Source organism: Vombatus ursinus, unplaced genomic scaffold, assembly GCF_900497805.2.
Source record: "Vombatus ursinus unplaced genomic scaffold, bare-nosed wombat genome assembly UNPS02014810.1, whole genome shotgun sequence".
NCBI classification, from domain to species: domain Eukaryota; kingdom Metazoa; phylum Chordata; class Mammalia; order Diprotodontia; family Vombatidae; genus Vombatus; species Vombatus ursinus.
Window position 1 is genome coordinate 13,963,505 of NW_020954588.1, and position 23,999 is coordinate 13,987,503.

General features: G+C 39.0%; 1 protein-coding gene across 1 annotated transcript in view; it reads left to right on the plus strand.

Moving 5' to 3' along the window:
• The first annotated feature begins 1,692 nt into the window (after window positions 1-1,692).
• The window catches only part of CPA3 (carboxypeptidase A3), a 38,537-nt gene continuing 16,230 nt past the window's right edge, over window positions 1,693-23,999 (plus strand). Inside the window, exons 1-8 of the mRNA XM_027875980.1 lie at window positions 1,693-1,763; window positions 1,855-1,930; window positions 5,747-5,871; window positions 14,608-14,710; window positions 14,848-14,949; window positions 17,171-17,272; window positions 18,656-18,766; window positions 22,945-23,035. Coding sequence (XP_027731781.1) covers window positions 1,693-1,763; window positions 1,855-1,930; window positions 5,747-5,871; window positions 14,608-14,710; window positions 14,848-14,949; window positions 17,171-17,272; window positions 18,656-18,766; window positions 22,945-23,035 — 781 coding nt within the window. The remainder of the gene's footprint in view (window positions 1,764-1,854; window positions 1,931-5,746; window positions 5,872-14,607; window positions 14,711-14,847; window positions 14,950-17,170; window positions 17,273-18,655; window positions 18,767-22,944; window positions 23,036-23,999) is intronic.

The following is a 23,999-nucleotide window of genomic DNA, read 5'->3' on the forward strand; positions in this document are numbered from 1 at the left end:
GTCCTGGTGGCATTGGAAAAGTGAGACACAGGGGCATCAAGGTGGCACAATGGATAAAGCACCAGCCCCGGAGTCAAAAAGACCTGAGTTCAAATCTAGCCTCAAGCACTATCTGTGCAACCCTGGGGAAGTTTTTTAACTATTTATTGTCTGCCTCAATTTCCTCCTATGTGCAGTAGAGATAACAATAGTGCCAACCTCACAAAGCTGTTGTAGGGATCAAATGAGAGATTTGTAAAGCACCTGGCACATAGTAGGCATTTAACAAACATTTGTTCCCCTCCCTTCTCCCCCTTTAAGGTTACTGTATCAACTGGCTGACTATTAAAAGTAAGTATAATGGTTCAGGGTTGTGAGCACCCACCGTACACTTGCACCTAGAAAAATGGTATTCCCACTGCCCACTCAAACCTGTGAGTTGGGCATATGCTACACCCAAAACACCTTTACAATGAGGGCAGTAGAAACCAACTGGATGAAATAATTTATTTTCTATTGTCAGATGGTGGTGTGCAACTACATGAATGATCCATTAAGTTGGTCGGTTAGTGTATGTTTATATATAGGTATATATGGAGAGATATATAGATATCTTGAGATACAGATATCGATATATAGATACACTCATATGCATACATACACACACTATATATGTGTGTGTATGTATGTGAGGGTATGTGTGTATGTATATATATGTACATAGAGAAAGAGAAAGACTTTACTCTGCCTCAGTTTCTTCTCTACAAAAAGGAGATAATAATGGCATCTATCATACAAGGTTGTTGTAAGGATCAAATGAGATAATGTAGGTAAAATTGCAAACCTCAAAGTGAACTATATCAATACTGACTGTCATTATTATCATACTGGGGACACCATTGATAATAATGAATAAAAAGAATTTGTAATCTAGTTGCAAAACTAGAGCCTGGCAGTGGTGTGCTAAAGCCAGTTTTGACAAAGAGCCAGTTGTTAAATTCTCAATGTGAGCATTTATACCACAGAAATCACAAATGCTATAAATCAGGACTTGATTTCTTTTTTTTTATTTCTATGCTTAAGAAAGTGATGGAGAGGGGGCAGCTAGGTGGTGCAGTGGATAGAGCACTGGCCCTGAAGTCAGGATGACTTGAGTTCAAATCCAGCCTCAGACCAAACACTTGACACTTACTAGCTGTGTGACCCTGGGCAAGTTACTTAACCCCAATTGCCAAAAAGGAGAAAGTGATGGAGAAAATGTTAGTAATGCAGATTAAACTTAAAAGAAGGTCAGGTTTGGTTTGTTATTGTTTCCCAGGGAGCCAGTCGTAAACGTTTACCAGCATATCCCCGTCCTGAAACAACTGAAGGATATTAATGAGCACTCTCCAAGAAGGCTCTCACACCCAACAGCCTGACCCATGTCAGCCCCTAAATTACACAGTTCCTCCATCCATTCCACTTCCTGCTGCTCATACCCAAGCGCCTTAGAATTATTATTGAACAAACATACCATAAGAGAGTTTAATTCTCCTTGTCAGTTCCCATCTTCTGTAGCCCTCATGATTCTCAGTAAGATGAAATACATGATTAGCAAGACACAAAATGTCAGCGACCCACGGAATTCAGAAAAGAGGAAGTCAGTTGCTACTCTGAGATTAGAAGAGAGACATAAAAGCCCCAGGCAGCATTTCCAAAGGGCAAAGAAGAACCATGAAGTTTATGCTACCCCTGACGCTGATTGCCTCCACTCTAGCCATCGCAACCATACGCCACTATGACAGGTAAGTCTTCTGGGTGCTGGGCTCATCCCCTGCTCAGTATGACAAGCAGTGACCCAGTGGGGGCTCATCGCTTACTTTTATGTTCTTAAAGGGAGAAGGTGTTGAGGGTGAGGCCCCAGGATGAAAAACAAGTGAGCATCATAAAGCACTTGGCTGACACTTATCTGGTAAGCCTTTCCATAGAGACTTTTTTTTTTTACTTTAATTTCTTTGCTCTAAATATTGTCTTTTTCCAGGAGTTAAACAGTTTGTTTAGTATAGATGGTTTCCCATAGTCAAAGGAAAGGAGTATACAGGATGATTCAGGCAAATACATCTATTTTATTAACTACATGACCATCTAGAGAGTCATTTAACATCCCTGAGCCTCAGTTTACTCATGTGTAAAATGAGGATAATAATGCCTGCAGTACTGCCCTCCCTCCCAGGGTTGTAGTGGGGATCGAGTTAGAGCCATGTTAAAGCTTCCTGTCAAGTCAGAGGCAGCATGGCTTGGTGGTCTTCTTGGTGGTCTTAGAGGGCTGGTCTTTAAGCACACAATATCTCAATTCCAGTCCAACCTCTGACACATACTGGCTGTGTGACCCTGAACAAGTCAATTAACCTCCCAGAGTATTCCAGGTTAAGTCTCCAAGAAGGCATTGATACAGAGAGCCTGCATTGATACAGAGAGTTAGTTCCCTGTGCTAATGAAATCAGGTCCTAGCCCTCTGTCAGATATTATCATGGTTATTCATTTATCTAAACGGTTATTACCTCAGTCAGGTATGAGGTAGAATTATGGAGTAGATAAAAGTCTTTTTCCATCTTCTCCCTCTTCCTTTGTCAGCATCCTTTCCTCCCTTCGGATCCTCCCTGGCCATTCCATTGTCCCACTCTTCCCAGTCATTCCTCTGGCCCATTCTTTCTCCAGCCTAGCTGCCAATCCCAGATAAAGAGCTAACAATTAAGTCAAGACTAGGCTGCTGTGAATTTAAGAGATTAACCTCTCCCCAAAAGGCATCTGCATTTTAAAAGGAGATTCTGAAACAGTCAGACTTTTAGGACCCAGAGGAATTCAGCCATTAGGAAAAAAAATCAATTCAATATTTATTAAGCCTTTCAGTCTACCGGGCGATTGTGGGTCATAAAGACAGAAACCAAAAGAGCCAGTCCAGTCCTGGCCCTAAGGAAGCTGACAATATCCTGGAAGGAATACAACATAGAATTACAGCTATAGAACTGAAAGGGACCTTAGGGGTCTTCCACGGGCAATCCTTTCACTCTATTGGTGAGGAAATTGAGGTCAAGAGGAGGGAAATGACGAGTCCAGGGTCACACAGGCAGTAAGCAGCAGAGCTGAGATTTGAACTCAGAACCTATGACTCAGTTCTCTCGCCATTGCATAATGTTGTGTTCATGGATATGAGTAAATCAGATTTCAAATGAGAAAGAAAGGGTTAGTACCCCGGGGGAGATCAGGAAAAGTTTTTGCAGGAAGAAGTAGCACCTGAGTCATGCTCTGAAGGCAGGCATAGAGAATATCAGAGGGGAGTCAGAAAAGAATGCATTCTACTCAGGGAGGACCACCTGGGCAGATTCAGGGAGGGAGAAGATAGAGTCACCTGTACAGTGAGAGAATGGCTAATCAACCAGTTTGGCTAGACTGAAGAATATGTGAAAGGGCTTAATAAAACTGGAAAGGTAGGTGGATGCTAGATTATGGAGTACTAAGAATTCTGTATTGTAAAAGAAAGTAAAGGTCCATTAAAGAATTTTTGCTCTGAGGGTGACATGGTAAAATCTATATTTTATGAGCATCAGTTCTGGAATAACAATTACAGGCACTAGGACTGCTTTTCAGAGACTTCCTGAAATCACGCCACACAACCTAGCATCACCTGCTCCCACTCCTCCCTCCATCCAAGGCTTGTCTAACAATAACAACATTTATATAGCACTTTAAGGTTTGCGAAGCACTTTTAAAAATATTGTTTGATCCGAATCAAAACAACTTTGAGATACCACATCACACTGCGTGACAAAACAGGAATATGATAAATGTTGGAGAAGATGTAGGAAATTGGAACACTAATACATTGCTGGTGGAGTTGTGAACTGATCCAACCATTTTGGAGAGCAGTTTGGAACTATGCCCAAAGGGCTATAAAAATGTGCATACCCTTTGACCCAGCAATACCACTTCTAGGTCTATATCCCAAAGAGATGACTAAAAAGAGAAAAAGACCCACATGTACAAAAATATTTATAGCAGCTGTTTCTGTGGTGGCAAAGAATTGTAAATTGAGGGGATGCCCATCAATTGGGGAATGGCTGAACAAGTTGTGGTATATGAATGTAATGGAATACTATTGTGCTATAAGAAATGATGAGCAAGCAGACTTTAGAAAAACCTGAAAAGACTTGTATGGACTGATGTTGAGTGAAATAAGCAGAACCAGGAGAATGTTGTACACAGTAACAGCCATGTTGTACAATGACTAACTTTGATAGACTTAGCCCTTCTCAGCAATGCAAGGATCCAAGACATCTCCAAAAGACTCATGATGGAAAATGCTGTCCACATCCAGAGAAAGAACTACAGAGTTTGAATGCAGATGGAAGCATACTATTTGCTCTTTTTTTCTTTCTGTTTTGTTGTGTTTCTTCTTTCTTGAGGTTCCTACTATTGGTTCTAATTCTTCTTTACAATATGACTAGTGTGAAAATGTTTAATAGGAATGTATATGTAGAGCCTATATCAGATTGCACGCCATCTTGGGGAGGGAGGTAGAAAAGGAGAGGGAGAAATTTTTAAACTAAAAGCTTATGGAAGTGATTGTGGAAAACTAAAAATAAATTAAAAAATATTATTTCTCTTTAACCTCAAACAAACCAGAGATGTAGGTTCTATTATGACCCCCATTTTACAGATGGGGAAACTGAGGCAAATAGCTATTTGTGACTTGCCCAGGATTGAGTCAAATCCAGTCAAGAAAGCATTTATCAAGTGCTTGTTATGTTCCAGGCACTGTGCTAAGCACTGGAAACACAAATATCAGCAAAAAGACAGTTCCTGCCCTCAAGGAGCTTACATTTTAATGTGGAAAAACAATACATAAAAGGAAGCTAAAAAGGAAATGTAGGGAGATGTAGATACCCAGTGGGCAAGGACATTGTATAGAAAGTCCAAGAGAGTCAGGAAGGTAGCCTGGAGGGGAATGAACACGTGGCTGCCCTGTCTTCCTTAAAATGGTCACAGTAATTGAAATGTTTTGTTTTTCATTTCATCCACATCAGTTCCTTTGACTAAACTTCATGTGGCATGGCCTCCACTCCCCTTATCTTCCGGTAGAAAAACAGTGATGATGATAATGACAACAAAAGCAACAATGTCATCGTCGTCACCACCATAAGTGACATTCATGCAATAGAATAACAGCATAGGATAGTGGATGGAGTCACAAAGATCTAGCTGCAAATCCTGCCTCTGATACATACTAGCTGTGTGACAATAGATAACTCAGTCACCCTCTCAGTGTCTCACACATACCCTGAAGATTATAAATTACACAATCACTGCTCATCTCCAACAGATGAGATTTGCTTCCACATCAGCAAAATTAGAGGTCTACCCCAAATTTAGAGAGCACTTTAAAAGTCTCAAAACTCCCTATGTACATTGTCTCACTGGAACCTCACAGAAACCCTAAGAGGTAAGTATGGCAAACCAATTTGGAATTTCCCAAAACTGGGAAGCTTCCCAAAACAGAAAAGACCAAGTCACAAGTTTCATATATTTTTGTAATTCATATCAATTGCCAAGCTAATGGCATGGCAATCCATCCATACTGATCCTGAAGATGGCTAAAATCAACACATTCCCTTGTCTTTCACTCACTGACTCAAGGCTCTCAAGTGGTCATAATGAAGTGTTTCTTCCCTGAGTGTTAAAACTCCCATCCTTAAAAATGAATTATGACAAAGCGGGTTTTTCCCTGCAGCTCGACTTCTGGCATCCTAGTTCTGCTCACGATGTCATACCTAAAATGGATGTGGACTTCCACGTTGGTGAAGATCAGTTCCAACACATCCAGGATACTCTGGAGAAAAATGACATGCAATATGAGTAAGTTTCACTTAACTTCTCAGGTTGATCAGATAGTCCAAAACTGCATGAGAGCATGCATTGACTAATTAGTCATTCTAGCAGAAATATTTTTTCTTGGGCCAAGACTTGATGATAACTGCCAAATTAACATCATATTACGTTCTCTAAGTTCATAAATAACAACTCTCATCTTCTAATAAACCAGTCAAATTAGCTGTGCTGATAATAATCTTAACAATAATAATTTACCTTTGCATGATATAAATTAAGAGTTGGTTCTTGTTGCAAGAATGACCCAAGATCTCTAATATATGGACCAATGACCATTAGTTAGCAAAAAGAAGCAAGTATATACTGGGGAAGTTGGTACAGTGGAAAGAATGCTGGATTGGGCATCAGGGAACCTTGTTCGAAGCTTTTGCTCACTGATTTATTACTTCTGTGACATTGGGGTAAACTTGACCTCTTGGGCTCAATTTTACTTTGTCATTGTCTTACCACTCCCTAAAGCAGTTCAATGCAATAGGTTGCCTATTAAAAATTCATTGAAGTCAAGGGAATTGAAGTTACTTAGGTGGGTTAGATTGTTCAAGGGAAAGGGCTTCTGTGCTGAACTACCAATGATGGAAGACATGATAAACTTCGGAGTCTTGATCAGTTTCACCAGGAAATTCATCTCAGGGCTTCCCTTTGTTTCTGAGGGCATGGCTAGGTTTTTAAGCACAATAGGTATTCAAATGTTCAAGCAGGAAACCTGGGTAGAGACTTCTATTTTCATTCTTATTGAACTATCTTTCTTTGCTGTCTCTACCCCTAATCTAAGCATTAAATATTCCATTAGACCAATGGATCTGCAATCTCATTAGTAGTGGTACTCAATGATACAAATTAATAATATTTATCTATCACTCTGAGAAGTTTACAAAGAACTTAAAGATACTATCTATTTTTCCTCACAACAACTCTAGGAGGTATGTACTACTGTTATCCTCTCCATTTTACAGATAAGGAAACTGAGGCAGACAGAAACTAAGTGATTTGCCCAGAGTCACACAACTAGTAAATAGCTAAAGCTGGATTTGTACTCAGGTTTTCCTGAGTTACAGATCCAGTGCATTATTCACTTCACCAGCTAATTGCTCAGCCTATCCATGCTTGCCCATGTTGAGTTCTGTCCATGCTTTGCTGCAAATCTAGACACAGGATGTCCATCCAATAAGCTCCAGGCCTTGTGAAAAATAACAACTCACTTAATGAGATACCTTGGAGCAAATTTTCTTAAAAATGGCCAAAATTAGGTGCTGCATTTTTTTGAGATGAGACAGTCTGATAATGTTTTGAAGGCAGAGGAAATGGATTCAAATGCCTCTTCAGTCTTAAATACGGGACAACCTCCCTGGATCTCAATTTCTTTGTCTGAAAAATGAGGGAGCCAAATTGGATGCGCTCTGCGGTTCTCTCCAGCTCTGAATTTATGATCCTGTTTTTTTTTCTTCCTTCCGAAATGTAAACATGCAAAATGATAGCGTTTGTTTTGAAGGATGATCCTGAAATCTTGTCCCTACGTGCCTTAGTGTATACATAATTATATTTGCATATTCAACTCTTCTGTAAGTAGATGTCACTTAGGATTCTGTGCCTAAATGAGAACAGAAACATCTGGGTGGACCTGGGCACCTGGCTCTCTAGAAACATATTAAAGGACGTATACGACACAATTATTTAATTGGACATCCCTCATTAGGGCAAAAGCACGATTTAGTTACAAAGCATCTGCTTATCCTATTCTATTTTTCCATTTCCTGAAAATTAAATTACAAAGAAGGAGAGCTTTCTCTTTTTAAAATGGAATGTGTTCTCCTGCCCATAATGACATTTTTACAAAGTTAAAAACAAGGACCAGAAAACACAAATTTCAGCCCCTTCCTCGTTAAAAACCTGAGACAGGAAGTGGGCATTTACCCCTATGAAAAAGGGCCAGAAAACTGAGTTTAGAGGCAGGAGCTTAATACTTCCCTTTAATTCCTTTTCTTGCTTTCCCTGGGCTTCCGAATATCCACTTAACCTTTCTTCCCTTGGAGCATTAGTTAAAATAAGTAAATAGATTAGGGATTCAATAATGAAAGGTAATGAGAAAATAGCTATCCTTAATAGTAATAAAACAAAAAGAGGACAATTCAGTGAAACCTTATTAAGAGTTTTAAGGAGATCCATTTCCTTATATGGGGCCTTATACTCAGTAGGTGCTTAATAAATGTCCGTTGAATTGAAGGATGATCCTATGTGGGAAAGGTAACAGATAATATTAAGGTATCTCAATTGATCCTCACAGCAACCTTGTACAGTAGGTATTTATTATCTTTATTTTGCAGGTGGGGAAACTGAGGGTAAGTGACTTGCTTGGGGTCACAAGTTAGTAAATATCTGCAGGAGAATAGAACTCAGACTTTTCTGATTCTATCCACAATGCCACCCAACTTCCTATGCACACTTACCTATCACAGTAAGAACCAAAATAGCACAAAATATTAATACCTAAAGACTTTAGAACAGTCAGAGAGACAAATTCAATTTTTTTCCAACCATATGCATGATTCATGGTCAATAAGGTGGCACCATGGATAGAATTCAGGAAGATCTGAGTTCAAATCTGGCCTCAAATACTTACTAACTGTGTTACCCTGAGCAGGTCCCTTAACTTCTGTCTGCCTTAGTTTCCTCAACTGTAAAATAGGGATAATAATAGCACCTACCTCCCAGGGTTGTTGTGAGGATAAAATGAGATAATATTTACAGTCTTAGCGAGTGCCTGGCACATAGTAAGTGCTATATAAATGTTAGCCATGATGATAATTCCTAAGCACTGGATCTGGAATCAGACAGTGAAGCTCATTACTTCTGAGAATTTGGTCAAGTCTCAATTGGGGCGGGGGGGACGCTCCAGTTTCTTATCTGCAAAATGAAGGGGTTGAAATACATCCACAGAATTTGAGGTCCCTCCCAGCTACACACAGACTTATAGAGCCACAATCCTGCTCAGAATCTCTGCAGAGCTCCAGAAGGAGAGGTAGCAGGGAGAATGCCATTGTCATCAGCAGGCCATCATCCTGAGATGGTATTCTAGTTATCATCTGGTCCGCAGCCTGGTGCAGTGAACTTTGAGTCGGGGGACCTGAGTTTGAATCCCAGCTCTGCAATTTACTCCTTGTGTGACCTTGGGCAAATCACTTAATCCCTAGGCCTCAGTTTCCTAGTCTGTAATGTGAAAGAGCTTAACTACATAGCCTGGGTATCTTTCCAGATTAATGATCTTGTGACATCTCACTCAGCTAAGAATGCAGATCCTTTTCTAAAGAACGAGTCACATGTGCACTTTTCCACCCTACCTAAATGGGCAGAATGAAGTATGGAAGAGAAGTGACAATCTGGAAAATTCGCCTCCCCCCCCCAAAAAAATAGCCTATTGTTTTTAATTTAAATTAACTAGATTAGATACCTTGAATTCAATGAAAAATTACTTTTATAATTTCATTTCAATTTCTAGAGACTTTATCTACTCTGTCACAAATACATGGCACCTACCTCAAAGTACTGCTGAGAGAATCAACTGAGACAGTATTTATAAAGTGCTTAGCACAATGCTTGGCATATAGTCCGAGCTTAATAAGTGCTTATTCCCTTCCCATATGCAAAAAAGATGGATACACATCTCAAGAGATGGTTTTTCATCAATGTGGGAGTTCTCCTTCACATGTGCAGATCACAACCCTTCTGTGGGTTAGAGGATAAGTCTCAGGGAGTTACCTGATGCTCAGAGAGGTCCCACTGGTAAGTGTCAGACATGCATTTTAATCCAGGTCTTCTTGGAACCATATATATATAATGCTCTCTAACCACTCCATCAGGGTGCCTCTCAGAGAAAAAGACACAGAGGGAGAGAGAGAGACAGAGAGAGAGAGAGAGAGGGAGAGAGAAAGAAATAGAGAAAGAGAGAGGGAGAGAGAGAGAGAGGGAGAGAGAGGGGGGAGGGAGAGACAGAGAGAGAAAGGGAGAGAGAGAGAGAGAAAGAAAGAGAGAGAAACAGAGAGAGACAGACACAGAAACAGAGACAGAGACAGAGAGGGAGAGAGAAAGAGAGGGAGAGAGAGAGAGAGAGAGAGAGAGAGAGAGCATACCAAAGGGGTCCAAAGACTCATTTTTTAACATATTTTTAAATTTTTATTATTTATTTTTAACACTTTTCTTTTTGAATTTTGAGTTCAAAATTATCTCCCTCCCCTACCCAACAAGAAGGCAAGCAATAGGAGATAAATCATGCACATGAAATCATGCAAGACTTATTTTCCATATTAGCCACATTCCAAAAAAAAGAAAGGAAAATAAAATGAGAAAACTGTATTTCATTTTCACTTAGAGTGCATCAGTTCTCTCTCAGGAGGTGAATAGTATTTTTTTCATCATGAATCCTTTGGAATTGACTTGGATCATTGAATTGACTTCATCAGAATAGCCAATTCTTTCACAGTTGATCATTGTACAATATTGCTGTTACTATATACAATCTCCTCCTGGTTCTGCTCACTTCACTTTACAGTAATTCATGTAGATCTGCAGATTTTTCTGAAGCCATCCCCTTCATCATTTCTTACAGCACAAATAGCATTCCATCACAATCATATGTCACAACTTGTTCATTGGTCCCCAATTAATGGGCATCCCTTTAATTTTCAATTCTTTGCCACCACAAAAAGAACTGCTATGTATTTTTAACATATAGGTCCTTTCCCTTTTTCTTTGATTTTCTAGTAGTTTCTTTGATTTTTCTAGAACTACTAGTGGTAACGCTGGGTCAAAGAGTATTCACAGTTGATAGCCTTTTGGGCCTAATTCCGAATTGTTCCCCAGAATGTTGGACCAATGCACTACTCCATGAGTAGTTCATTGATGTACCTTTTGGTACATTGGTGTAGCATTTCCCATTTCCCATTTCTGGGATGGTACATCAGAGTTGTTTTCATTTGCCTTTCTCTAGTCTATAGTGATTTAGAGGCTATTTTTATATGATTATAGATAGCTTTGCTTTCTTCTTCTGAAAACTACTTGCTTATATCCTTTGACAATTTATCAGTTGGGGAATGACTCTAATTTTTATAAGTGTATCTTTCTAAATTTTCCTCTACCTCTCATATTTGATTTTTAAACTCCTTTTTGAGTTCTTCCAGGAATATTTTTTGGGCCTGAGACCAATTCACATTTTTCTTTAAGGCTTTAGTTGTAGCTGTTTTGACATTGTTATTTTCTTCTGAGTTTGTGTTTTGACCTTCCCTGTCACCATGGTAACTTTCTATGGTCAGGTTATTTTGTTTTTATGTTTGTTAATTTTTTCACCATTTTTTTTTTACTTTGAACTTCATGTTAAAGTTGGGCTCTTCTCCCAGGGCAGAGGGGGCACTGTCCTAAGCTTCAGGCTTTTTCACGATGCTACTTTCAGAGTTAATTCTGGGGGTCAGTACATGTTCAGTTCTTCCAGATGCAGTCACTGCTCTCCTGGCCTGTGCTGTGGTCTGTGAATGACCACAAGCACTCTTCTCCACCCCAGAACTGTCACTAGGGTCACCACTCCTGCTAATGCTTCTCCTAGCCCTGAGACTGTGACCCAGAACCACATATGGGCAATGCAACAGAGTCCTGCACCTACTGCCAGTAAAGGACCTCCTGTAATCTCCTTCTGAACATTTTTTGACCCTCTTACTGTCTGTGGGCTGAAAGCTCCAGAGGCTACCACTGCTGATTCAGTCATCCCCAAGGCCTGCTGCTGGCCGACCAGGGAGTGGACTGCTCTGGAGTGCACTTCATTCTCACCCCAGTGAGACACATCTTTCTTGCTGATCTTCTAAGTTTTCTTGTACTTCAAAATTGTTTCACCCCATCCTTTTGTTGGTTCTGCCACTCTAAAATTTGTTTTGAGGCATTATTTTAAATTGTTTGGAGGGGAATTTTAAAGAGTTCAGGCGAGTCCCTACCTTACTCTGCCATCTCAGCTCTGTCCCCCCATTACTATCCACTCTCATTTCTTTTCCCAATTTTTCCTCTACCACTCTTATGTCTTTCTTTAACTCTTCCAGGAATTTTTTTTAGGAAATTGGAGTTAAGTGACTTGCCCAGGGTCACACAGCTAGTAAGTGTCAAGTGTTTGGTGTGAGGCCGGATTTAAACTCAGGTCCTCCTGACTCCAGGGCCAGTGTTCTATCCACTGAGCCACCTAGCTGCCCCTTTCTTCCAGAAATTCTTTTTGGGCTTGGGTCCAATTAGCATTTTTCTTTGAGGTTTTGTTTGTAGCTGTTTTTACACTGTAGTCTTCTTCTGAGTTTAATCTTGGTTTTCTCTGCCACCATAATGACTTTTTATGGTCAAGTTCTTTTGTTTGTTTGTTTGTTTGTTTGTTTGTTGTTTGTTCATTTTCCCACCCTATTGCTTACTTCTGAACTTTATGTTAAAGTTGGGCTCTGAGGGGCATCGAGGAGGCACAGTGGATAGAGCACCAGCCTTGGATTCAGGAGGACCTGAGTTCAAATCCAGCCTCAGACACATAACACTTACTAGCTGTGTGACCCTGGGCAAGTCACTTAACCCCATTGCCTAGCCAAAAAAATAAATAAATAAAGTTGGGCTTTGCTCACCTGGGGGGTGAAGAGGCACTATTCCAAGTTCCAGGTTTTTCATGCTACTATTTTCAGAGCTAGTTCTGGGGACTGTGAATTTTCAGTGCTTCTGAGGTGGTAAGATGCAGAGAGAGGTGTGGTCACTACTTTCCTGGTCTGTGTTCTGGTCTTTAACCAGAAAGGCCTCTGGTACTGTCCAGTCAGAGGTCCTCTTTGCCTTAGAACAGTTACCAGAGCCCCTGCTTCTTTGTGACAGACCCTCAGTGCTCTTTTCTGCCGTGGAACTGCAACCTAAAACTTCACATGGGCAATAGAGTTACCAATCAATGTCAGCTGCAACCAGTGCCAGCAAATGGTCCCCTGGAATCTCTTTCTGACCAGTTGTCTGATCCCCTTACAATCTTTTGGATGAGACCTACTGAAGCTGCTGCTGCCCCTGTCCAGTTCTTGCTGGACTCTAGACAGGCTTCAACCCTTTGTCATGAACTTCTCCTGCTGACCTCCTAAGTTTTCTTAGGCTGAAAAAATGTTTCACTCTGACCTTTTGTTGGCTCTGTCACTCCCAAATTTGATTTGAGTGTTATTTTAAAGTTCTTTGGAAGGAAATGTTGAGAGAGTTAAGCTGGATTGCCTTTACTCTGCCATCTTGGCTCCATTCCCTGGTCCAGAGACTCTTAATCTTTTTGCATTGTAGCCCCCTAGGCAGCCTATGGAAACTTTCTCACAATAATGCCTTTTTGCCCACATTTCAACGAGAGGCTAGTGAAATAAAGATGTCATATTCCCATCCAAATTTACAGATCACTTAAAAAAACAAAAATTTACATATCAACAAAAAACCAAAGACCCCTTAAGGAGCCCAGATTAAGAACCCCTGCATAAGATGTAAGCACTTTGGGAGGAAGGACTGTTTTTCCTGGCACAATGCCTTACACACCATGACTTAGACAAGTACACAGAACCAGGATACTGAATATCCATCCAGTTTGGGGAACAAATAATAATTCAGTTTGACTAGGAGATAAAAGCTTGGAAAAATACTTTAGAGCTGGATTATGGTGGGCCCCAAAGATCAGGTGGAGGATTTTGTGTTCAGTGCTAGAAGTAACAGGGAAAGTTTGTAAGCAGGGCAATTACACAAGTTAATAGGATCATAGACTTTAGAGTTGATAGGGATCTTGGAGGTCATCCAATCCAACTTCCTCATTGCACAGATGAGAAAACTGAGACCCAGAGAATCTGCTACTCAGCCGAGGTCCTGCAGAAACGGCAGAGCCAGAATTTAAACCCAGGTCTTCCAGTGTGAAATCCAACACCTTTTCCACTGTAACACAATGCCTCTGCAGTAGAATCCAAATACAAAAACACATTGGCTCCTCCAAGAGATCAGGCAACAGGTTGCTCAAGGAAAGGTTTTCAGTTGGGATTTGTGAAAGAGGATGTTGATGGAAATAAAAATGGGAAATCTTTAAATTAAAGATAGGAAATTAAAGATTAGCATTAAAGATAGGAAAAGAATTGAGATTTGGTGGGACCACAAAATCCAGAGTGATTGGGGATAATGAGACTAAAGGGGTTTAAATCTGACCATGAATTAACTGTCCTTTGGTGGGGCACTCATAGAAACTATACTACAGGATATGAGCAGGTGTGGATAAAAGTCAAGATTAGGCCTGAATATCTTGAGCAAGTCTTGGAAAGCTAGCAATGAGCTTATTATCCCTCACTGTGATAATAGCTGGATTCCCCAATGTAGGGTCCCAGGCTATATTTGTTAACTCGGAAGCAGTATCTCCGGTTGATTCAGATGACTCTGACCTGGCTTCAGACTTCTCCACTGAGGACTTGGAAGTACTTTTGCAATAATAGCTGTAGGCTCTGACCCATGAGGGGGGTCATAATTATCTATGTAGGCGGGGAGAGTAGAAGAATTAATAGGGGTTCAAGAACAGAATGGGAAGATATTATTGAGGGAGCAAAAGGGAACAGAATCTGATGTAAGAAGGAAAAGAAGAGAGAATTGCTGCACATAAAAGATAACTATTTTCCTTTCTCTAGTAAGTATGTATTTTGTCATCCCTCTGTCAAATAGAGTCTTGATTTATGATCTACAAGAAGAGATTGAAAAACAGTTTGATGTGAAAGATGATTTTCCTGGCAGACACAGCTACTCAAAATACAATGATTGGAGCAAGGTATGGGAGAGAATTTCTGTATGTAAAGAGGAGCACCAAACTCTTCAGTCCACCATTACATACACACATTGTTTTGTTATATAGTTTTGAATTTCCTTAAAGTGCTTCAATAATCTCAAACAGGTTCTGCTCTCTAGATTGCTGCTTGGACTCAGCTAATGACAGAAAAGAGACCAGAGCTGATCTCTCACATTGAAATTGGAAAAACTGGAGAAAATAATCCCATGTATGTTCTCAAGGTAAAAAAAAAAAACATTTCCTAAGGTGGAGATGGGTGGTGGTGGTGATGGTGGTGATGATGGAGGTGGTGGTGGTGGTGGTATTGGTGAGGAGGTGGTGATGGCAGTGGCGGTGATGGTGATGGAGGTGGTGTTAGTAGTACTGATGGAGATGATAGTATTGGTGGTGGTGATGGTGTTGGTGGTGATGGTGGTGGTGATGGTGGTGGAGATGGTGGTGATGTTGGTGATGGTGGTGGTGATGATGGAGGTGATGGTGGTGGTGGTAGTGATGGAGGTGATGGAAGAAGCAACAATTAAGAGAGACACTGTGGTGTTAAAGTTTCTCTAAGTGTATTCTGTGGACCCCTGTGGGTGCCCAAGACCCTTTCAGGAAGAGTATGAGGTCAAGTCTATTTTCATAATAATACTAAGACATATGCCTATTGAAACTCTTCCCTTTTCCAATGACATATCTGTGTAAGGGTGAATTTTCATCCAAAACACCACATCACAAAAGACTGAATGCAGAAGCAGTTAGAAGAATCCAGCTGTCTTCTATTAAGCTAGATAAATCAAGCAAATTAAAGAGATCTGCAAAAATATGTAAACCAATGCTATTCTTCTCACTATTTTTTTTTATTTTGGACAATATTTATTTTTCATTAAAAATATGTCACATGTTAACTTGTAATAGATTTATTATTAGTGTTTTAAGATAAATTAGTAAACACAAACTTTAATATTACCAGTTTTAATTTCTAATAGAGTATATATCAGTAGAGATAACCCACATAAATAAAAGGTCTTTGGAGACCTACCTCAATAATTCTGAGGAGTGTACAAAGGTCCTGACACCACAAAATTTGAGAACCACTGGTGGAGTGAATAGAGTACTAGCCTTTGAATCAGGAATATATGGGTTTGAGTCTTACTCTGATGCATACAAGGTACATGACTGGCCAACCCACCTAACTTCTCTATTAACTCTCTAAGACTATAAATTACAGAGGAATAGTTGATGTGCATCAGTGATAGCTTTCTGACCTTAAGTTTTCCACATGGAGGAAATCATGGTTCTAGATAAATAAATCTGTCGGCTTTGTTGCAAAGTACGTGCTAATTTGAAGATAATAAAATAAAATGTTTTTTTTTTAAAACAGTTCATACTAATTTCTTCACAATTGCATTTTTAACCCGCTAATATATCTTGACATATGAAATGGTGATTATTACTTAATCCTGCATTCTAGATATGGAAACTGAGGCAGAGTCTGATTAAACCATATGTTGAAGGTCTGATACTATACAAACCAAAACAAGATCTTGAACTATTTATTCTTATAGCTTTTCTAGACAAGATTATGTGAACAGAGGAAGGAAGAATACTGGGACACTAACAAATAGACAGGAAAGAGAAAAGATGGTAAGTAGGTAGGAGGACAATAAGAAGCAAATATTAGAGTCAGTGGTCATCTCTCTGACCAAAATTGTAAAATAAGAAATACTATAGAAAGTATTCAGAGATCTCATTAGCAATTCACACAGGTGAAAAAAAGATTTTGAAAGCTAAAGTGAATAGCAAATGAAGAAATGCAAATTAATAATAATAGCAGGCACGTATATAGCGTTCAATGGTTTGAAAACACTTTACAAATATGAATTCTGATGCTCACAATGCCTCTACTATTATTATTCTCTTTTGTATTATACTATTTTTTCCCATTTTGCAGATGAGGGAATTAAGTGATTGATTTGCTTAAGGTCACGCAGCTAGTAAGTGTGTGAGGAAAGATTCAAACTCAGGTTTTCTTGATTTCTAATCCAGTGTTCTATTCACTGCACCAGCTAGCTGCCTTACACAAAGGATAAATGATGAATTCTGCGTATGCACTAATGGTCATTCATCTGTATTGCATGATTCTCCAGAAAGGCATAGCAGTACATCCCCACAATTATCCCTTAAGCCTATTAAATCTTTGACCCTACTATTAACTGGGTCTCAATGAGGGCAATGGTTTGTTTAAAGCTTATATTGCTCATCAATTTTTACCTTTCCTTGCAAAGACTTGTTTCTCTCATTACCTGTCTAAGAAAAAAAAAAGTACAGTGAGGAAGACTGTACCTAGCCCAAAGAGAGGTCTGCAGTGGGCAGGTGAGAGATCCCTTAATTAAAAAGTGGACAATATGTTTAAATACGTGACTTTATGCAAAATAAGGCCTCAAGTTTATCTGAAAACAGGTTGGGAAAAAGAGTGGACAGAGAAGGGTCATTTTCATGGACTGCGGCATTCACGCAAGAGAGTGGATTTCTCCTGCCTTCTGCCAGTGGTTTGTCTATCAGGTAGGTGAAATTGCATGTCTTCAAAGCTCCCTCATGACCTTCATTCTGCTAGCATTTTTTTACAATCCATCTGCCCCTTTTAAATAAGTGCAATTCCACCTGAGCAGATCAGTTTCAGTTTGATACTGCTAGGAGATGCATAATCAGTAGCTCACTCAACTTTTTCCTTTTGAGAAAGCTCACACAGTCCTTTAAACTTCTCTCTCTAACACTAAAAGTTTGCAAAACTGTAAGGAACTTTGTGCCATAATAACATAGGGCCCTATAGAAAGCACTGCCAATTTGCAAACTATTGTGCATAAAAATGTCACTTTCCTCCTAAAGGGCTGAGAGCACAAAGCACTGATCTCTGTAGACATTTCACACACCTCGACCAGGAAATTTCCATACTCACTTGAGTTTTCATTCTAATTCTAAAGAATCTTTTCACAGTAAATCCTCATCATTAATAGAACCCCCTATTATTCCACCCACTGCTGTTTCCATTGTATCACTGACTATTATCATCTCTTCATCATCTATTTCTACCAGCTATTACTCTGACAACACATTGATCCCATATACATGCCCATACGCCATGGCGCTTAGGGGCAAAGGCTGGTTGCAGGACAGATATTTGTCCCTGGGGTAACATGAGCTCAAGAGGAGTTATCTCCAGTGTGAGATGGACTGCTTTAGCCCCATAACAGAGCATAAATCATTGGCCACGTTTGCATGTGTTCCGGGGGGGGGGAGGTGGAATCAGAGGAGGGAGAACAAACTTCCCATTCTACATAGAAGCAGAGGACTGGAGTTGACTCCAGAGAGCTGGAAAGATTTCAGTTGGACGTAAGAATTTCTTGACCCCTCTCCAAATCCTTGAACCTTTCCACAGATGGTCCCCATTTTTTGTCCCTTGGATGATTCTATGTTGTTCTGCTAGGGACCCTATCCAATTTCTCCCCATCGTTACATTCACAAATATGGATCAGTATTTGTTGTTGTTATTTTTTTTAATTTATAAAATAGGAATCCATTTTAGCTTTAGTAATACTGATGTTAATCTCCTACCCAACCTGGGCCATCAAGTATTTCATAGCGTCTCATATTGCTGATGATGAGATTTTACAAGACAAGACTATGTAACAACCCTTTTAAAAAATATTCTGAATGTTATGGTATCTTTGTAGCATGTTTGTTTGTGTCCAATGTGGAATTTTATATGAAAATAATCCAAATTTTAGCTTGAATGAAGCTCATTCTTTCAATTCTAGGGAATACAACAACAAATAAAAAACTATACTTGCCCTCAAAGACCTTACATTCTACCTTTGAAATTGCTAAAAATTCGGTTAGAATCAGGATTTACTACGTTTCTTTTTATTTTTCCTCCCTCCTCTACAGGCAGCCAAAACCTATGGGAAAAACAAAATTATGACAAAGCTCCTAGACAGAATGAATTTTTATGTCCTTCCTGTGTTCAATGTTGATGGCTACATCTGGAGTTGGACAAAGGTATGATTGCTATCTATCTGGATGTTTCCAATCCAATGTGAATCTGCTAAGTATAAGCAAGAATATATTAATTAAAGTAAATTGTTAAGTTCATTTAGGTTTTATGTTAACATAACTCTCTCTGGAATCAGAATGGCACACAAGGAACATAATTTGCAGGCTGAGTGGCAAACATGTTCTTGGTTAGATACATGCTGCCTGATTCTAGTAATGTGGCACAACAGGAAAATTATTCTAAAAGAAACATGGGAGTAAGTGATCAAAGAGTGAGCTTAAAAAAAATTAAACCCTCAGTTTAAAAACATCAAACTTCAGAGAGACACAGAAAAAAATATCACAGCCAATGTATCCCATGTATTACATCCCCTTGAGAGAAAATGCAAGGTAGGAACCCTGGAGGTATTGTTCATCGATGTACCCAAGGAAGAGAATTGAAAATATTAGTGTTTATTTTTAAATGGGGCTGTGTTTCACTGTGTAATGGGACACCTTTCTATCATTGTTTTTGGGGAACAAGACTAACAACAATTATGCTTATTTTTCTGAATGAAATTATTACATTTCAGGGGCCCTAATTTGAGCTGGGATCTGTGGATCAGAATTTGTAATAATGAGTGCTGTTATAATGATTAATATAATATAATGTAATGTAATGATAAAATATAACGGTAGCCTACCTAGAGAAAACTACACAGACTACTATCTATAGAAAATGTACAAAGAGGAATACGTCATTTTGTTATGTTGAGTTAAAAAATGTTTGGAATTTTTAATAGTATTTTATTTTTCCCAGTTGGATGTCAAGACAATTTTTAGCATTCATTTTTACAAGATTTTGAGTTCCAGATTCTTCTCCCTCTCTCTCTCCATTCCCCCTTCCTAAAATTGTAGGCAATTTGATATAGGTTATATATGTGCAATTATGTAAAACGTATTTCCATATTAGTTGCAGTTGTGAAAGAAGAAACAGATCAAAAGGAAAAAAACACAAAAAAATTAGAGTGAAAATAGTATGCTTTGATCTGCATCAATTATTTATTGGAATGTGGATAGTATGTTCCATCATGGGTCCTTTATACTTGTCTTGGATCATTGTATTGCTGAGAAGAGCTAAGTCATTCATAGCTGATCATCATACAATGTTGCTGATACTGTGTATGATGTCTTCGTGGTTTTGCTCATTTCACTTTGCATCATCTCGTACAAGTCTTTCCAGGTTTTTCTGAAATCTGCCTGTTCATCATTTCTTACTGTACAATAATATTCCATTACATTCATATACCATAACTTGTTCAGCCATTCCCAATTGATGGGCATCCCCTCAATTTCCAATATTTTGCCGCCACAAAAAGGGCTGCTATAAATATTGCTGTACATGTAGGTCTTTTTCCCTTTTTATGACCTTTCTGGGATACAGACCTAGTGATGGTATTGCTGGATCAAAGGATATTATGCACAATTTTGTTGCCCTTTGAGCATAGTTTCAAATTACTCTCCAGAAAGGTTGGATCAGTTTATGCCACCAACAGTGCACTGCTGTCTCAATTTTCCCACATTCTCTCCAACATCTATCATTTTCCTTTTTTCTCATATTAGCCAATCTGATAGGTGTAAGGTGGTACCTCAGAGTTGATTTAATTTGCATTTCTCTAATCAAAAGTATTTAGAGCACTTATTCACGTGACTAAAGAGAGCTTTTATTTCTTCATCTAGAAACTGCCTGTTCATATCCTTTGACCATTTATCATTTGGGGAATGGCTTGTATTATAAATTTGACACAGTTCCCTATACATTTGAGAAATGAGGCCTTTATCAGAGATACTTGCTGTAAAGATTGTTTCCCATCCTTCTGCTTTTCTCCTAACCTTGGCTGATTGGTTTTGTTTGTGCAAAAGCTTTTTAATTTAATATAATCAAAATTATCTATTTTACATGTCATAATGTTCTCTATCTCATCTTGGTCATGAATTCTTCCCTTCTCCATAGATCTAACAGGTGGACTATTCCTTGATCTCTTAATGTGCTTATGGTGTCACTCTTTTGTCTAAATCACGTACCCATTTTGACCATATCTGGGTATATGATGAGAGATGTTGGTCTACACCTAGTTTGTGCCTTATTGTTTTCCAGTTTTCCCAGCAGTTTTTGTCAAACAGTGAGTTCTTATCCAAGAGGCTCGTGTCTTTGGGTTTATCAAACACTAGGTTTCTATGGTCATTATTGTTTGTGATTTTAAAAGTTAATTGGATAAGGTTTACAGAATCCATTTTTTAAAATATTCTTCAGATTTTAGTGAGAAAGACTCAGGGGCAGAATGGGATAGTGGATAGAGCACCAAATCTTGACCCTGAATAAGGAACACCTGGGTTCAAATCTCACCTGAGACATTTACTAACTGGGAAACCCTAGGCAAGTGAAAAAAAAACCTTTTTAAGACTCAGTTGCTTTACCTGTACAATGACTACATCACCTACCAGAAAGGGTTATCGTGATGACCAAGAACTTTGCAAGCCTACAGGTCTTATAAATATCAGTTATAATAATTATAATAGATTCATGAGAAACAATTTAGGGGAAAAGTAGGTAGAAAGGAAAGTGGGGTTCCAAGGTTGTTGTATAGTCAAACAGCCAATTTCTTTGTTAGAAACAAATTGTATCTTTTAAGAGGAAAGAAATAAATGTGAAATACTACAAAGAGAGGTACCATTCCAAGGCTAGACTACATGTAATTATTCACAATTGGGGGGATTGTTATTGTTAATGATGAAATACTACAACTAATGGTATTTTTTCAACCAACCAGCAAGCCTTTATTAAGTGCCTACGATATGCCAAAGTGTGCTAGGCACTTGGAGGGATACAAATGCAAAGATAAGACAAATAGTCAATAAACATTTATCAGGCACCTACTATATACGTTCAAGCACTGTGCTGGCGATACAAAAAAAGTTAAAATACAGTCCCTGATCTTAAGGTGCTCACAGCCTAATGGGGAAGGCAATGTACAAACAACTACATACAAACAAGCTACCCACAGGATAAAGTGTAAATAATCAATGGAGGGAAAGCATTAGAATTAAAGAAGACTAGAAAAGACTTCTTGTGGAAGGAGAGATTTTAGCTGGAACTTGAAGGAAGCCAGGAAATAGAGATGAGGAGGGAGAGAGTCTGAGGCGCCGGGGGCAGTCAGGGAAAACTCCTGGAGTCTGGAAATGGGGTTTCTTGTTTGAGGAACAGTAAGACGGCCACTGACTGTCCAATAACCAAGGTATCCTTTGCTATTATTTGGCTCAAGAAACTCTCCATGTAAAGGAGCCAACAGAACATGGGACAGAGGATTTCGAATCGATAAAATAGCCTGGGTGGAAAACATTTACATTTCCTAGATATGGACTGGGGCATCAAGCGATAAAAGGTAGGAAAAGTTATAAGAAATTGGGGGGTTTAGGCATGTTGTAGGGGCAGAGTAAGAAAAAAACCAAAGCAGCAGAATCAAATGGAAAGTGCTAGATTTGGAATCCGAGAATTTAGGTTCAAATCCTCAATCTTAGTCTGTAGGATCTTGAGTAAGTTACTGAATTTCTCTGGATTTCCATTTCTTCATCTGTAGAATGAGGAGGTTAAGACTAAATGGGCTCTAAAAGCCCCTGCCAGACCTCAACCTACAATCCCACGAAATTATGACCGTGAGCCAAGTTCGACAAAGGATTTCAGGTACATACGGCCTGCGGGCCACTTGTAGCCCACCAAAGTGGCCCGCAGGCAGTATGTTGTGCAGGCCTGCTGTAAGCTAATGTTCAAAGTTCACAAAAAATTTGTCATGTATTATATTTATTAGTTCCAAACTAGCTGGATTATTTGTATCCTTTCCTACAAAAAGCAACTGGAGAAAGTATTTTAAAAAAATTAACTGGAAGACAATCATCATTTGAAGCAATGAGAAATAATTGTAAAGAAACTCAAAGTTAAGTATGCAAGTTAATAAGATAGTACCATATGCAATAGATTGCCTCCAATGCCATGTCACGTTGGGTTTTTTTCTTTGTGATAACCCCTTAACACCTAGTTACCAGGTAGATTTCAGCTCATTCTGTTGGCCCCTCCATACAGAACGCAGAACGATCCAATCACTGATGCAAGTTGATCACTTAAGCCCAGCCATTGTTTTGTTCCACAGGACCGAATGTGGAGGAAAAACAGAGCAAAGACTTCCAACCCCAATTGCATAGGCATTGACCTCAATAGGAATTTTAACGCCTCATGGGACTGTAAGTAGAAGACAATTTCAAGATAAACTGTAGGTTCAGAGAGTAAAATTAACTCTGCCACTGATTTTATTTTCAAATCAATATGTATTAGGTCTTTCCTGACTAAACAGCACTGTGCTAAATATTGAGTGAGAGAGGGAGTAAGGAACGTAAAAAAGGTAAAGAGAGAAGGAGGAGGAAAGGATACCCAGTTTAGAAATATGGGCTTTTTGCTACAGTATAAGAAAGGATACAGATAACTGTATTAAACATATACATAATAAGTATATTAGGCTTATCCGAGACAAACTAAAGAGGGAAACTCATCACCAACATTGGGAGTAGGGCAAGGGGGCAGTTGGACATTAGAGATCCAAAGAGGAAGTGGCAGTGAATTGGGCTTTAAGAAGGGTAAGGAAATCAACAGATTCAGCTACGGAAAGACATTCCATATATGGAGAACAGAGGCACAGAAATGGAGAAAACACAGGACTATTTGTGATAAGGATACAAAGAATAAAGCAGTTTGACTACGGTATTGGTTTTCTTGTATATAAAACAAAGGAAAATCAGCACTATTCTAGAGGGGTATTGTGAAGATTCATTGTTTGGTTGATTTAGGACTGGTACCATGGTGTTTTGGATAATACTGGGCTTAGGGTCAGAAGGGACCTTGGTTCTAATTCATCCTCTAGCAATTAGTAGCTATATAACCATGAGCAAGTCAGGTAACTTCACTGAGCCTCAGTTTCCTCATCTGCAAAATGAGGATAACAGTACTTGCTTAAAAGGCTTGTCATGAGGATCAAATTAGACAATGTTTATAAGTGTTTTGCAAACCTTAGAGGGCAATATAAAACATCAGGTATTCTTGTGGTCTATCTTTTATTTCTTAGAAATAGAACAAAAATCTCATATACATCCAGATTGACCACAAATAGTTGTCTGAATGTTCCAGAATACCAATAATCTGGGATGAGGTCTC